We start from the raw sequence: 17,576 nt of genomic DNA, 5'->3' as shown, positions 1-17,576 counted from the left end.
GCGGATGGGATCCGAGAAGCAACGCCTGAGTTGAGAGACGTGGAAGACATCATGAACTCGAGAAAGATGTGGGGGTAGTTCCAACTGGTAGGCAACCTCTCCTCGTTTAGCGAGAATACGAAAAGGACCAATGTAACGAGGAGCCAACTTGCCCTTGATACCGAAACGATGGGTACCCTTCAAAGGAGTAACCCGAAGGTAAGCTTGGTCGCCAATTTCATAAGTCACATCCTTATGATGACGATCGTACTGACTTTTCTGACGAGACTGGGCTGTTTTCAAATTCTCACGAATGATGCGAACTTGCTCTTCTGCCTCCTGGATCATATCCGGTCCAAAGAATTGTCTTTCACCGGTTTCTGACCAGTTCAAAGGTGTTCGACATCTTCGTCCATAGAGAACCTCAAAAGGAGCTTTCTTGAGGCTGGATTGGTAGCTATTGTTATAAGCAAACTCGGCGAAAGGAAGACATTTCTCCCAATCCATACCGAATGAGATAACGCAAGCTCTGAGCATGTCTTCGAGAATTTGATTGACCCGTTCCACCTGACCACTCGACTGAGGGTGGAAAGCGGTACTGAAGGAAAGATGGGTTCCCATGGCAGTTTGGAAACTCTCCCAGAAATGAGAAGTGAAAAGGCTGCCACGGTCTGAATTGATCTCTAGTGGAACACCATGAAGTGACACTATTCGAGAAATATATAAGTCAGCAAGCTGACTAGCAGTGATATTTTCTCGAACAGGGAGGAAGTGAGCCACTTTGGAAAGACGATCAATGACTACGAAGATAGCGTTATTCCCTCTCTTGGTCCTGGGAAAGCCGGTGATGAAGTCCATACCAACTTTATCCCATTTCCATTCAGGAATAGCTAAAGGCTGAAGGGTGCCAGCAGGTCTTTGATGCTCTGCCTTAACGCGACGACATACGTCACATTTAGCAATGAACTCAGCGATTTCTCTCTTCATCCTAGTCCACCAGAACCTCTGGCGTAGGTCCTGATACATCTTAGTACTACCGGGATGAATTGTGAGAGGAGATTCATGCGCCTCCTTAAGAATCAACTGACGAAGATGTTGCTTCTTGGGAACCACCAAGCGATTCTCAAAGAAAACAACACCACGATCATCCATAGAGAAACATCCACCAACTCCCTTCTTAATGTTTCTCTTGATCCGGGTAATCCCTGTATCATGCTTCTGGGCTTCGATGATAAGATCCACAAGGGTAGGTTTCGCCACCAAGGTAGAAAGGAATCCGCGAGGAGCAATGTGAAGGTTAAGCTTACAGAATTCCTCATGGAGAAGTGGTTGGCCTTGCTGCAACATGAGATTGTTGCAATAGGATTTACGGCTTAGAGCATCAGCCATGACATTGGCTTTGCCTGGGGTGTAGGTAATCCCTAGATCATAATCTGTGATTAACTCCAACCAACGTCTTTGCCTAAGGTTCAAATCTGGTTGGGTGAAGATATACTTGAGACTCTGGTGATCGGTGTAGATCTCGCAACGTTTACCAAGGAGATAATGTCGCCAGGTCTTGAGTGCATAGACTACGGCTGCAAGCTCTAGATCATGTGTAGGATAATTCTCCTCATGTGGATGCAACTGTCGGGATGCATAGGCAATCACATGACGATCCTGCATAAGGATGCAACCTAGTCCCTGTCGTGAGGCGTCGCAGTAGATAATAAAGTCTTTTGTGAAATCCGGTGGCACAAGTATGGGAGCAGAAGTCAGGCGTCTTTTCAGTTCCTGAAAACTGTACTCACACTGTGGGGACCACTCGAACTTTTTATCTTTCTTGAGAAGTTCCGTGAGGGGTTTGGCTACTTTGGAGAAGTTTTCAACAAAGCGGCGACAATAGCTGGCTAGACCAAGGAAACTCCTAACTTGTTTAACAGTCTCAGGTGGAGTCCAATCGAGAACGGCTTGAACTCTCTCGGGATTGACAGCAATGCCCTTACCAGAGATTACGTGGCCTAAGTAGGTCACTTCTGACAACCAAAATTCACACTTGGAGAACTTGGCATAAAGGCGGTGCTCTCTGAGTTTTTCTAACACAAGTCTAAGATGTTCGGCATGCTCTTCCTCGTTCTTCGAGTAAATAAGAATATCATCGAGGTAAACCACGACGAACTTATCTAAGTACTCCATGAAGATCGAGTTCATCAAGCGGGAGAATGTAGCTGGGGCATTGGTTAGACCAAAGGACATGACGGTGTACTCGTACTGACCATAACGAGTGACAAAAGCTGTCTTGGGAATGTCCCCGTTTCTGATCTTGATTTGATGGTAGCCTAACCTTAAATCCATCTTGGAGAAGACTGAGGATCCGGCGAGCTGATCATACAGGTCGTTGATCCTGGGAAGCGGATACTTGTTCTTTATCGTGACCAAATTAACGGGACGATAATCAACGACCATCCGGTCCGTACCGTCTTTCTTCTTAACAAAGAGGACGGGGCAAGCCCAAGGAGAAGAACTAGGACGGATGAAACCCTTTTGCAAGGACTCATCGAGTTGTTTCTTAAGCTCGGCTAGTTCTAGGGGTGCCATCTTGTAAGGTCTCCGGGAGATTGGAGCTGTTCCTGGGATAAGATCTATGACGAACTCTACATCTCTGTCAGGTGGAACACCTGGCAGTTCCTCTGGAAAGACATCCGGAAAGTCACGGACTACCGGGATATCTTCAAGGTCTGGAAGAGGGCTGGCATTAAGAGAATAGAGCTGACGCTTTGCAACTCTAGTGGAGACGGTGACTATCTTGCCAGATGGGTGTGTAAGTTGAACAGATCTTGTGTAACAATCAATCTTGGCATGATGAGCTGTCATCCAGTCCATACCCAAGATGATGTTAATATCTGAAGACTTGAGGGCTACAAGTGATGCAAGGAATACAAGTCTGTCAACAAGGATTTCGTTACCATGGCTTACACTAGAGGTTTGCCATTTGGATCCAGGAGTTTGGATGACTAGCGGAGTTGGCATTTCACAAAATGACAGGTTGTGCAAGTTAGCATAGCTTTCAGAAATGAAGGAGTGAGATGCTCCAGTATCGAATAGAACTGATGCTGGGTGACAATTGACGAGGAGTGTGCTAAGAACGACATCTGGATCATCATGAGCGTCTTTAGCTGAGACGTGATGCACACGTCCACGTTCAGTGGGGGCTGACTTGACACTGATCATCTTGCGTGATGGCTTAATACAGCCAACAGTCTTCTCGGGCTGGGGTGGAGCATAACTAGTTTGAGAGCAATCACGTGCATAGTGTCCTGGCTTCCCGCATGTGAAGCAAGTCCCTGAGGTTGGACGGGGACCCGCACTGACAAACGGTCTACCAGTAGGCCTGGGTGGAACATACGACTGAGCTGGAGGAGGCACCACATGAGATGACCTCGGTGTATAATCGGAAGGAAGAGCGGAGTTTGGAACCCAAATCCGGCGTTTCTGGGAGCTAGAGCCAGAGGAGATCCCAAATCACGGGTGTGCTTACGAGACTCCTCGTAAGTGAGTTGAGCTGTCTCTGCATTGATGGCCTTGTTCACAAGGGCTTGGAATGTATCACAATGATGCAGGTGGAGATCACGACGCAACTTGGGGTTGAGACCCTTCCGGAACCTAGCTTGCTTCTTGGCGTCCGTGGACACTTGTTCTGTGGCATAGCGGGCGAGGTTCTCAAACTCTCTGCTATAAGCATCAACAGCCATCTTACTCTGGGTGAAACTACAGAACTCTTCTCTCTTGCGATCAAGGAGGGCCTGGGGAATGTGATGCTCGCGAAAAGCCTCAGTGAAATCCTTCCAGGTAGGAATCTGGCCAGCTGGAAGCAAAGCCTCATAGTTCTGCCACCAAAGACTAGCAGGACCTTCCAGGTGGTATGTGGCATAGGTGACCTTGTCATCTTCAGCTACGCTCGCGGAACGCAGCTTATGAGTGATGCTACGGAGCCAGTCATCTGCGTCGAGTGGCTCGATGGAATGATGAAAGGTAGGTGGGTGCAAGCGAATGAAGTCATGAATGGTAGCAGACCCTTTGAACTGATGTGCGGTGTTCTCCTCGATACGTGCCAACAAGCGGTTGGACTCACGCTTGTTCCTCTCCATCTCTAGCATGAACTCTGTCAACGAAGGCTGGTCAGGAGGATCCTCATTCCTACCATCTCCGTGGTTCTGGCTACGAGCGACGGAACTTCGCTTAGCTGATGACATCCTGAGAAACGAAACCAAGGACGAAATCAACATTAACTATAGAATGTAGAATGTAGGACAAGGAATTAGTATCTCTCGAACTCCTAGGGAAATTTCGGCAGCATAACGACAGTAAAATGCTCAGAATGAGACATCCTACTAAAAATGGGGTAGTACAACAACTCAACATCACCACTCAAGGTTCTGGGATAGTACTAAACAGACTACACCGGAAGTACTCGAAACTGGGGTATGACTCTGATCAACCAGTCTTATGGAACTACGGAGTAGTAACACGTGATCCTGATAGACGGAAGAGAAGCCTAGTTCCTTAACCCCGTCGGAAGATAGGAGGACTCAGATCAGAAGGCCATGAGGTAAAGGAGTAAAAGAGCCTTACGTTCCTTCCCACAATCAATTCCCTTACATAACTAAAGAATTTCTAGACTCAACTTCGACCAGTATGGCTTGGTAAACCTACAGGCAGTCAGGCTCTGATACCAAAGCTGTCAGGACCCCGACTCGATGCCACATCGATCTAGCATGTAACACCTCATATCGCTTTGCGGCCTCACGCACGGTATCCCCACGGGTGTCACCTTACCTTTGCCCGGGACCGTTTGCGCATTTTGGCACACGTATATGATGGTGTCGCTAGCATCCATATGATAAAGAGCCCGGGCTGACATGGCTAGTCGTAAATTCAAAGTGGCACTAACTTACAGGGACAGGCATTCATGACCCAGCATCGAACGTGTCGGTCATCAGCGAGTGAATCCAGGCTGTAGCACTGGGCTAACAGGACTCCGGTGAACCGGGCTGTAGCGGGCTAGCAGGACTCCGGTATTCATCGCGTGACATTTCCCCGAAGGGACAGACACAGGATCGAAGAAGGACACATGCCGGCCAGCCTAAGTGTTCCGGAGCAGTAGCAAGCTACCAGGGCTCAGTGGAAGCACTAGGAGACATTTCCCGGTAAGAGAGGCTACTAAGAATAAACAACTAGATAGTCAGATCCCACACATAGCAATACACATTACACGTACGCATAACATGCAAGTATGTGCTGTACAACATGGCATCACAGCATAACTCAACAACTCATATAGATAAAGGCTCAGAAGAGCCGTCATAGCAATTATTGCAAACAGGGGTCACAAGACCCATCATACAGAGCATTCAAGCAACAAGCGGAAGCATTACATGTCTGGGTACAGACATCTACAAATGAAAAAGGCTGAAGAGCCTGACTATCTACAACATCCGATCAAGATCGTAGCTGAGGTACTAGCTACTAGTCGAAGTCCACGAGAACACTAGTAAGACCGAAGTCTCCGCTGCAAAAACATAAATAAAGCAACATGAGTACAAAGGTACTCAGCAAGACTTACATCAGATCCTATCATACATGCATCTGTATCAAGAGGGTAACGTGGGGTTTAGTTGCAGCAAGCCAGCTTTGACTCTGTGGCTATCCTGTTCTACGACTACCAGAAACTCTTGAGGTGAAACAACGTACACGAGTCCACTAATCACCACACAATACACTACTATGGATTCATCCCCGTCTCCCTACGAGAAGGCCATCCATAGCACTCACACTTGTCTTGAGCATTTTAGGTATCCACTTCAAGTTGTCTATGTACCATGTAAGCATCCAAGAAGTCCATAACCGCGGACCCGGCTATTCGAATAGATCATGTTAACCCTGCAGGGGTGTACTTCTTCACACACGCTCTCGCCACTTACCGCCATGTACACGTCATGTATCTCGGCAACCTTCAAGCGGAAGCCTGGCGAGGGTGTCGGCCACGACCTGACTAACCACACAAGACTCTAGTCCAGGTTTATCGCCTATTCGGGTTCCATCCGCAAGGAGATCCGGCCGGGGTGTCGCTCACGGCCCCAAACGATGTGAGCAGGGTTCCCGAGCCCACCAACCGGGTGCCACTCGGTACACCGTGCCACGTGTGCCTAGTCTGTCCCAAGCCCACCCTGCCGGGTGCCACTTGGTAGAAAAATAGCACTACCTACAAACACCAGAAACTAGTTGCGACTCCTGGACAGAGACCAAGTTGGTTAATAAGTCGAGAGGGGTCGAGTTACCGGAACCCAATGTGTGGTAGTATCGAGTCATTGGACAACATACATAGAACTCAGTGCTTAAGGACGGTTCCAATGAGACAACCCACCATGTACTCCTACATGGCCTCTCACCGCTACCTTTACCAAATCGTGTTCACACACTTCACTCTCAGCATCAGAACATATCGTGACACTCCAATTCATTCCCAATGAATCAGACCTGACACAACTCTAAGCAATAGCAGGCATAGCATGGTAGGAACACAACAATGGCTTCAATCAACTCCTACACATGCTAGTGGGTTTCAACTATTTACTGTGGCAATGACAGGTCATGCAGAGGAATGGGTTCAACTACCGCAGCACAAAGTAGCAGATGAATCGTTGTTGTCCTAATGCAATAACTGAGAGCAGGAGCGAGAGAGTAGGGTTTTATCGAAATGAACAAGGGGGTTTGCTTGCCTGGTAAATCAACAAGGAAGGCACTGCTTCACAGACAGGTACTCTGGAACGTCTCCGGAGTAGGACCTATCGAGAAGGAACGGTGCCGGCAATCAATACACAATCATATGCAACAATATGATGCATGAACATGGCATGTAGATGTGATGCTGTTTGAGCTAATGCAACTAGTAAACATTTGGTTTGAAGTCCATTTGAACAAAAGGTTCAAATGCATCTCTAAATTAGGTCTCTTATATATGCCATAATGTGTTTTCCCATATTCAGCATGTATAAGTTGGTTTTTCATGCATGAAACTAGTACAGATGGAAAGGTTGCATTTTTCTGATAATTTTTCATATATAAATTATTTTAATCTGAGCTACGGTTGAATTGTTATGAATTTTTGAAGTTTAAAATAATTTCTGGAATTTCCTGATTTAAATAATTCCAGAAAATAAATAATTGCGTCAGCATGACGTCAGCACGACGTCAGCGGTCAACTGGGCTGGTCCGGGTCAAACCTGACGTGTGGGACCCACACGTCAGTGACAGGGGGTTAACAGGGGTTAATTTAATTTAATTAAAAGGTTAGGGGGGGTCGGGCCCACTGGTCAGCGACCCTGGGGGGTCAAACCCGGTCAACTCGCCGGCGTTTAGCCGCCGGCGAGGCCCGAGACGGCGGAACGCCGCGGGAATCACCCACAGGGCTCCGTTCGGGGCGTGTTTAGGCTCTTCGAAGAGCTGGCGATGCGGCGCGTCGAGTAGTGCCCTCGGCCGGAGCTGGGGTGGCCGAGAACGACGTCGGCGACCACGTTTGCGGCCGCCGGAGTTCGGCTGTGTTCGGGGGCGCGGCTGCAGCGTGCAAATGCGCGAACTAAAGCGCTAGCGGGGCACTACGAGGTGCGGCGAGAGTGCTAGGTGCACTGGCGTGGCCAAAAGGTCGCCGGAGCAACGCCGGCGACAAGCTCGAGCGGAGGCGAGCTTCGGCCATGGCGGAGCTAAGGCCTAGACGGGGCAAACGGACACGGGGAGGAGGGGGTTCGGTGCGGGGGCTCACCGCGGAATCAGCGAGCGCGAGGGCGAGGTCGGGATGCCCGGTAGCTTCCGAATCGCCGGCGAGGATCCACGGCGGCCGGAGGCGAATTTGGCGACGGTGACGGCTCCACGGGGTGTCCGGAGGGGCACGGCTTGACGGGGAGCTTCAGGGCGGAGGAGCGGAGCTCCTGCGCATGTCGGGGAGGCGAGGGGAGACCGGTGGCCACGACAACGGCGAGCGGTGGCAGCGATGGCGCTCGGGTGTGCGAGGGGGAGAGAGAACCAGGGGAGGGGGAAGGAATGAGAGAGTGAGAGGGCGGTCGGGGCTGCGTGGCGTCGTCCGGGGCGTTCCAGGCGACGAGGAGGAAGCAGGAGGTGGCCAGGGAAGCAGGAGGTGGAGGCGCGGCGGTGCGCGCGCGTCGGCACGCGCCGTTCCCCTGTCGGGGAGGAAGACGACAGAGGAGGGGGCCAGGTGGGCTGGGCCGCCTCCTGGCTGGGCCGGCTTGCTGCTGCTGGGCTGCGCAGGGGAGAGCCCCAGGTAAGCACAGGTGAGGTTTTCCTGTTTTATTTCCCTTTTCTATTTTTTTCTGACATTTGTTTGGTTTAATAAAAATACCAAACCATTTTATTTTATTATGCCAATTTTTGTAGGGGCTAATGGTATTATTCCAGAGCTCTGTTATAATTGGCATAATTTTGGACATATAAAATATATATAACATTTATATATCCAAGCAAATAATTATTGTATTAATTCCAAATGGCCAAAATAAATATCCATGAGCTCCTAAAAATATTGTTTTGATTTTTATCTCTGTCCAATATTTTTAGAGGGCATCATGAGCATTTTCTTGGACCCTTTTGGAGAAATTTTTATTTGGGTCATTTTCAAAAAAATGATTCTGAGGGTTCCACCAATCCTCATTTCAAATTTAAAAGAAATTTAAATATGATGCACAAATAGCTAGCTAGTCTAAGTCATACCAGACTAGGGATGTGACATACATCCTAAGGAAAGAACTCCCAGAAGACGAAGAAGAGGCTCGACAGATCGTCCGTCGATCCAAGGCCTTTACAGTCATAAAGGGACAGTTATATAGAGAAAGCGCGACTGGGGTCGGCCAGAAGTGTATTACACCAGAAGAAGGTTAGATGATCCTTAACGATATCCACTCGGGGACCTGTGGTCATCATGCGTCCTCTCGGACCATTGTGGCTAAAGCATACCGAGCGGGGTTCTACTGGCCAAGAGCCAATGAGATGGCAAAAGAGATAGTCGACAAATGTGAAGGATGTCAGTTTTACTCCAACATGCTGCACAAGCCCGCGCCAGCCCTGAAAACCATTCCACTCGTCTGGCCTTTCGCTGTTTGGGGGCTGGACATGGTTGGACCACTGAGAACAGGCAGGAGCGGCTTCACTCATGTGCTGGTAGCAGTCGACAAGTTCACCAAATGCATTGAAGCCAAGCCTATCAAGAATCTTGATGCTTGCACCGCTATCAGTTTCATTAGAGAGTTGATATTTAGATATGGAGTTCCACACAGCATCATCACCGACAACGGGTCCAACTTCGATTCCGACAAATTCAGGGCCTTTTGCGCCTCTCAGGGCACTCGGGTCGACTATGCTTCGGTCGCTCACCCTCAGTTGAATGGGCAAGCAGAAAGGGCAAACGACCTAATTCTCAAAGGACTGAAACCCCGATTGATGCGCGATCTCAAGCACGCAACAGGTGCATGGGTCGACGAGCTTCCATCAGTCCTTTGGGGATTGAGGACAACCCCGAATCGATCGACCGGAAGAACCCCATTCTTTCTGGTCTATGGAGCCGAGGCAGTCTTACCGAGTGACCTGCTTCACAACGCTCCCAGAGTCGAGCTCTACTCAGAAGATGAAGCAGAACAAGCCCGGCAGGACGCAGTCAACCTCCTAGAAGAAGAAAGAGAAATGGCCTTGATTCGATCGACCATCTATCAGCAAGACTTGCGTCGATTCCATGCCAGAAACGTGAAGAGCTAAGCCTTCCAAGAAGGAGACTTAGTCCTCCGAGTGGATCAGCAGAAACCACACAAGCTCACTCCTACTTGGGAAGGCCCCTTCATAGTCATCAGAGTCCTCCACAATGGAGCATACCACCTCTACAATGTCGATCGCCAGATTGATGAGCCACGAGCCTGGAATGCGGAGCTACTCCGCCCCTTTTATACTTAAATTCTCACTCGGATGAGATGTAATAAGAAAAACTCCTGTAGTTTATTTATCAAAGATAAAAGCGTTACAATTTTCCCAGTGATTATTATTGTTTTTTTGTTTGCGTAAGAAATCCCCCAGTGGGTGGCTTAGCTGCGAATCCGCTTCGCCTAAGTTTGTAAAAACAGTTTCCTACCGAGTGGCGAGCCAGCCTCCCACTCGGGGGCTTAGCTGCGAATCCGTTTCTCCTAAAGTTTGAAAAAATCCTACCGAGTGGAGAGCAATCCTCCCACTCGAGGGCTTAGCTGCAGTCCAGAACTCGCCTAAGTTTGAAAAAATTCTACCGAGTGGAGAGCAATCCTCCCACTCGGAGGCTTAGCTGCAGTCCGGTACTCGCCTAAGTTCTCTCACTTAGAGACTTAGCTGTAGTCCGGCACTCGCCTAAGTTTGAAAAAATCTTACCGAGTAGAGAGCAATCCTCCCACTCGTGGGCTTAGCTGCAGTCCAGTACTCGCCTAAGTTCTCTCACTTAGAGACTTAGCTGCAGTCCGGCACTCGCCTAAGTTTGAAAAAATCCTACCGAGTGGGGAGCAATCCTCCCACTCGGGGGCTTAGCTGCAGTCCAGTACTCGCCTAAGTTCTCTCACTTAGAGACTTAGCTGCAGTCCGGCACTCGCCTAAGTTTGAAAAATCCTACCGAGTGGAGAGCAATCCTCCCACTCGGGGGCTTAGCTGCAGTCCAGTACTCGCCTAAGTTCTCTCACTTAGAGACTTAGCTGCAGTCCGGCACTCGCCTAAGTTTGAAAAAATCCTACCGAGTGGAGAGCAATCCTCCCACTCGGGGACTTAGCTGCAGTCCAGTACTCGCCTAAGTTCTCTCACTTAGAGACTTAGCTGCAGTCCGGCACTCGCCTAAGTTTGAAAAAATCCTACCGAGTGGAGAGCAATCCTCCCACTCGGGGGCTTAGCTGCAGTCCAGTACTCACCTAAGTTCTCTCACTTAGAGACTTAGCTGCAGTCCGGCACTCGCCTAAGTTTGAAAAAATCCTACCGAGTGGAGAGCAATCCTCCCACTCGGGGGCTTAGCTGCAGTCCAGAACTCGCCTAAATACGAAACACATCTCATTCCTCAAGAACGACAAGGGGCAGGTCGACTGCCACCTTCTCCTGGGGAGCTTCACCACAAATACAATGCGCGATTCATCCCGCTCTATAGTAACGAAGTGCGGGTCGACTGCCACCTTCTCCCGGAGAGCTTCGCCACAGATACAACGCGCGATTAATCCCGCTCTACAGTAACGAAGTGCGGGTCGACTGCCACCTTCTCCTGGAGAGCTTCGCCACAAATACAATGTGCGCTCCGTCCCACTCTGCAGTAACAGGGTGTGGGTCGACCGCCGCCTTCCCCCGGGGAGCTTCGCCACAAATACAAGACATGGGTCGACTGCCTCCCTCTCCTTCGGAGCTGCGCTGCGAATGCAAAAGTTGTCTCGAATGAAGAATGGGTTCACTCAGCAGGAGATTCATAAAGATATTCAACGGTAAACCAAGTTCAGGTAAATTCCAAAGGTTCCAGATCACGGATCGAAGTACTCGGGCATGCAGCTCGAAAAAGTTTAACGGTTACAAAAACCACTCGGCATTCCGAGGCAAATTTAAGGTGGGACATAAGAGTTTGTTCACTCCACGGGAGGAGGGCTGGCAGGCTCGACGAACTCATCCAGGTCGACGCCGTCGGCTATCCGAGTGGCTGCAGCGATGAAAGTCTCCATAAAGGTTCGAAAGTCATGCTTCTGGGTGTTGGCGACCTTGATTACTGCCAGTTTGTCCTGTCGCACCTCCTTGCAGTGGACACGAACCAAAGACAGAGCCACGTCAGCGCCACACCGAGCAGCAGACTTCTTCCACTCCTGCACTCGGTCGGGGATTTCATTTAGTCGAGTCATCAGGGACTCAATATCATTGTGGAGCACAACCTCTGGCCAAAGTGCCGGGTCAATCCGCGACATGGCGACCTTCAGTCGAGCCAAGTAGTCCACGGCACTGTCGATGCGAGATTCCAGACGGAGCAGATTCATGGCAGTTTCATCTTTCACGGGAGAGTTGATTGGATCCAAACCTGGTTCGATCCGCCTAGTCTCCTCTTCAAAATTCTGGCAAAACTCAGCATTCACGATCCAAGGATAAGTCAATTTTCGTACACTGAGTCGACACAAAAAAATCAGTCAGAACAGAATGTGCACCTTCAAGCTTGATGAACAACTTCTTGGCAAGACTTCTCAGATAGCTCTCCAGATCATCCCTCCTGCGAGCAATGCCTTCCATTTTCTCGCCCTGGACGAGATTCGCCTTCTTCCAGCACGAGCACTCCTTGTTGGAGTCATTCAGAGCGGTCTTCAGCCTGGTATTCTCTTCTTCCAACTGGCCGACCGAAGCCAGCTTCTGTTCGGCCAGAGCGGTCTTGTCGTCAGCCTCCTTACGAGCAGCGGCCAAATCCTGATCCTTCTTCGCCAGAGCTTCTCTCAGTTTTTCTGCAAAGAAATGATGATTGATTCAGAAATAGCAGAAGGGTACTCAAGCCTAAAACTGACCAGTCGACAAACTCGTCCTACCTGCGGCGTCGTTTCTGACCTTTTGTAGCTCTGTCCTGGCCAGCTCCAAGTCAAGGTTCAGTTGAATCTGCTGCTTCTCCAAGTCAGCAAAGCGAGCTCCAAGATCACAAGATTTCTGAAATCAAAGGGGAGAAGTTATTTTTACAGCAAAAAACAACAAAGGCAATAAATACTAAGACTATGGTTGACTGCCCGCAGTCCACCATAGTCTCGGGGACTACACCCAGTGGGTGCACTTAGCGTGCCCCCACCGGTTCTGATCCCCACTCGACCGGCCCGCCGAAGTCGAGTCTAAAAAAAGGGGCAGAAAGAGAGAAAGTAGAACTCAGACTACAGTCGACTGCCAGCAGTCCACCGTAGTCTCGGGGACTACACCCAGGGGGTGCACTTAGCGTGCCCCCACCGGTTCTGATCCCACCCGACCGGCCCGCCGAAGTCGAGTGGAAGAGACAAACTACCAGTTTGGTTTATACATTCGGCAAAATACAAAGACTACAGTCGACTGCCAGCAGTCCACCGTAGTCTCGGGGACTACACCTAGTGGGTGCACTCAGCGTGCCCCCACTAGTCCAAAAATTCAATCGACGCACCCAGTGGGTGTACAGATGCAAAGGTTTTCGGAAAGAATCTTCAGGTAGCATATCCTAACAGAAAAAGCGGCGACCAACTAACCTGAACGTTGCTTTGGAGAGCCGAGCTGGCATCATAGGCGACTTGGCTGGCGTCCTGCACCATCTTCATCTTCTCCATCATAACGCCCGCTTGGCGTATGGCTTCCCTAGCAGCATTCACCTCGTCCTCTGGGACATGATGGGTCGCAAAAACTGAAGGTGGGTCGACAGAGGCCCGAGCAATCGACGAAGAAGGCAAGGCACTCGACAGTGGCTCGGCGAAGGTAACAGAACCCCGATTGACGTCGCCAGTGTCCTGAACGACTGGTTCCGCCCTCGGCATCGACTGTAGCGCCTCGCTTACAGGAGCTCGCCTATTCTTCCTCGTCAAAGGCCTCTCGGGCTCTTCATCATCATCAGGGAGATCAATAATGTTGGGAGCTGTGCAAAGTTCGATTGCCAAAATCACGTCACCCAATGATGCACATTGTAGTTGAATCGACCGAATAAAGATAGTATGGCAGAAATCATACCCGGATTAGAAGTGACCGCATCCTCCATCACCTCATCATCATCCCTGTAAGCTGAGGTCCCGGAAGTGGCAGCGCTGACAATTCCAAAGTTCGTCCAGTTAAAACAAGAAAAACAAACAGCGCGGAGTGTCGAGTGAATACAAAGAGAGACACTCACGCGGAGGCGACGGGGATATCAATCTTGATCTTCGGCAACGCCTTCCGAGTCCTCGGCTCTGCAACTTTGGGGTGCTTGGGCGCCTTCTCAGTCGGGGTTGGTGAAGAGATCCGAGGACGCTTCGAAGATTGACCAGCCTGAGCAGTTGCCTTGTCGCGGGCACTCGGCCGTTCTTGGTCAAGCTTGGATCGCCTCTCCCTGCGAGGGGGCGACTCGACTTCTTCTCCATCACTTGAGTCGTCGCTTCCTCCATCCCCTTCACCATCGGAAGTCCACTCGCCACTTTCGCCGCCACTCGCCTCGCCTTCCAGAACTTGCTCTTGCTCCCCGTTGGGCATTGAATACATTTCAATAATGGCCTGAAAGAAAGCAAGGAGAGCAAAGTCAGTCGACGCAATATAGGCAGCTGCGCGAGTGAATTTAGATTACAAGCAAAAAACTCGGAATCAGACCTGCTCTGGTGCATGAGACTGGTCGAATGGAGGAATTCTCCTGGCTCCCCTAGGATTGTCCTTGTTCTCGGTAATGCCCGACAACCACTTCTCCAGTGTGTCGTCGTCGACCTACTCCGGATGGATCCGAGTGGAGTCTTCAAGACCCGAATACATCCACATCGGATGGTCTCGAGCTTGAAGAGGCTGGATGCGCCGCTGAAGGAAGACCTCCAAGAGATCCATACCAGTGACCCCGTCACGAATAAGCTGGACCACTTGATCGACCAACACCTTCACGTGCGCCTTCTTCTCCGGGAGCACCTTCAAAGGGGAGGGTTTCTCCACTCGGTCCATGGTAAAGGGAGGGAGGCCAGTCGATTGCCCTGGCGTCGACTGGTCTTTACAGTAAAACCAGGTCGACTGCCATCCGCGAACTGAGTCAGGAAGAATCATGGCCGGAAAGGAGCTTTTCCCTCTCGTCTGGATGCCAAGGCCCCCACACATCTGGATCACTTGGGTCCTCTCGTCACTCGGATTAGCCTTTTTCACTGTCTGGGAGCGACAAGTGAAAATATGCTTGAAAAGACCCCAGTGAGGCCGGCAACCCAGGAAATTCTCACACAAAGAAATGAAAGCGGCGAGATAAACGATTGAGTTGGGGGTAAAATGGTGGAGTTGTGCCCCAAAGAAGTTCAGAAACCCTCGAAAGAAAGGGTGAGGAGGCAAGGAAAATCCACGGTCGACGTGGGTGGCAAGAAGAACACGCTCACCTCCCGAGGTTGCGGCTCAGATTCCTTCCCCGGAAGCCGCGCCGAGTCATAGGGGATCAGCCCCCCTTCGGCCAGGTCGTCGAGGTCTTCTTGGGTGATCCTCGAGTGGATCCAGTCGCCCTGGATCCAGCCCTTCGGCAGGCCGGTCCGCGAAGAAGATCCGCCCCGGCTGGTCGCCTTCCCCTTCGACCTCACCGTCACCTTCTTTGCCCGCTCCAGAGCCGCCGTCTTCTCCTTCCCCATTGCCGCCGGCGAGACGCATACGGAGCGGTGATACTGGGGAGAGAATGAGCGCAGCGGAGGGACGTGGAGAGGAGAAGGGGAAATTAGAACGCATTGTTCGGGAGACTCCGGTCCAATGCCTTATATGAGGCTGCTTCCGAGTGGCTGACGGGTAGGCCCAGGTGACTCTGCCAAATCTCATAACGACTGCGCGCACGATACGTGGCGAAAAAGGCGGCGCGGGGATCGAGGCGGCTCCGCTCTATCCCATCCGATTACTGCGGCCTCCCCTGTCCCGCGCGCTTCCCAAAATTCGGATCCCACGAAATCTGCGGGCAGCAAACAACTTGTCAGACCAAAGATCTCCTCCGCACCGTCACTCGGAGCCTTACAAGTAAAGAAACTCACTCGATGAAGAATTAAGAATGGATCAAGGCGACTGAAAAGGAAGTTGCTGTCATCACTCAGGTCCGTTGATCCGAAACAAGATATGCTCACGGCATGAAAAACGAGTCGGAGAAGTTCTCAACTCCTTCCCCACTCAAACCTCGATCCATTCGGGGGCTAATGATGAAGCTATGTACCTAGGGTAGGGTCATGGACCTGTCCTAACTGCCCTACCCAAGGACATCTCTAGAAGAAATCACCTTTCAATCGACTTGAAGGTGTTCCACTCAACAGACTCGAAGACACTCGACCAAGAAGCAATCGCTCGACCAAGATCCAACCACTCGACGGCCAGGAGGCCTAAAGTCACTCTGCACGCTAACGGTCGGTCATTAAATAGCTTTTATGGTCATCATAGGACTTTATTACCAGCGTTACCAGTAACGCCCCGCCTTAATGTACATTGTACCCTTTGTAACGTGGGCTGGCCGGGGTCCTGGCGCACTCTATATAAGCCACCCCCTCCTCCGAGACAAGGGTTCGCACCTTTGTAACTCATACTCACATAATCCAGTCGACCGCCTCCGGGCTCTGAGACGTAGGGCTATTACTTCCTCCGAGAAGGGCCTGAACTCGTAAACCTTGCGTGCTTACAACTTCTCCATAGCTAAGATCTTGCCTCTCCATACTTACCCCCCTACACTACTGTCATACTTAGAACCACGACACTTCCTATGCTGTCTGTGTGTTTGTTAGAGAAAGCAAGAGTCAAACATTTTAAAATGATAATGTGGTGGTGGAGTGTCTTCTTCTGAACCATAAAAGATATACATCTGATTTTCTACAAACTATGTCTTTTTTCTTCTTCTTTTGTACCTTGTATATTTTTCATTAGCATAAATTTATCAATGTTGTATATTGATGTCAGGGATGTCACAACAGACGATTCTAAGCAGGGCAAGGAGAAGGTGACTATAAAGAAAGAACAAGGAGAAGGTGACCTCGAAAAAGAAGAAGTTAGAGAACACCGAGCTTTATCACCAAATTTACATAACATAGAGGAAGGTGAAGAAGCAAGACTCTAAGGTGTTATACTTGGTTAATTTTTGCATAAGCAACGTCTAGCTAGGCGCTAACTTAAAACCCATTTTACATCGCTGCATACGGCACTGCCAAACAGGTCGCTATATTATCAATATTCTAAAATAGTTTTTTTTGAAATGAAAGGTAGATTTCATTCTACCTTATATATTTCAAAACAGGCCGTAGCCCGGAGACTGTAGGTCCATTACATGAAGCTTATATTCTGCACCAAGGTGCATAGGCTATAAGCTGCCTATCGAACGGAAAAGGGGAGGAGGAGGAGCACAAAGAAGTGGAAGAGCAGGCACATCAGCAACAACAACATCAGCAGCCTAAACTACATTATGCCTGTAAATTATGCAACCAAAGCAGGACAACTTGTTTGTGATCCGGGCTCCTTGCCCGATGACTCCAGAGCTTCAGAAGATTTGAAGCGTACAACTGTGCATACGTTGGAGACCAGGTAGTGCCGTTGAACACCCTATCATTCTGGGCATGCCAAAGAGTGACAGCAGCAGCAGCGACAAGAACATGCTAGGCAGCAGATGAAGGCCAGTGTTCCTGTGACAGGCACATAAACTCCAGGAGATCCACAGAGCGCGAAGCAAAGCTCTCCAAACCGAACTTGTCCCAGAGAGCAGCGGCGAGAGAGCATCGCAAGATGATATGATCGATGGACTCGCGGGCTGGGCAGATGTCACAGTCAGCATGAGAGGCCACCGAAGTCCAGTTCTTCTTAAGCATGTTATCCCTCGTGTTCAGACGCCCCCAAAAGGCCAACCATAAGAAGATCCGGTGCTTAAGTGGGATGATAGAGTC

General features: G+C 50.1%; 1 protein-coding gene across 1 annotated transcript in view; it reads left to right on the top strand.

Moving 5' to 3' along the window:
- Window positions 1–17,275, top strand: part of LOC123147439 (uncharacterized) — a 31,936-nt gene extending 14,661 nt beyond the window's left edge. Inside the window, exon 6 of the mRNA XM_044566686.1 lies at window positions 16,603–17,275. Within this exon, the coding sequence (XP_044422621.1) occupies window positions 16,603–16,646 (44 nt within the window). The 3' untranslated portion in view covers window positions 16,647–17,275. The remainder of the gene's footprint in view (window positions 1–16,602) is intronic.
- The last annotated feature ends 301 nt before the right edge of the window (window positions 17,276–17,576 follow it).

This window comes from Triticum aestivum, chromosome 7A (assembly GCF_018294505.1).
Source record: "Triticum aestivum cultivar Chinese Spring chromosome 7A, IWGSC CS RefSeq v2.1, whole genome shotgun sequence".
NCBI lineage: Eukaryota > Viridiplantae > Streptophyta > Magnoliopsida > Poales > Poaceae > Triticum > Triticum aestivum.
This window is presented reverse-complemented; position numbering and strand designations above follow the sequence as displayed.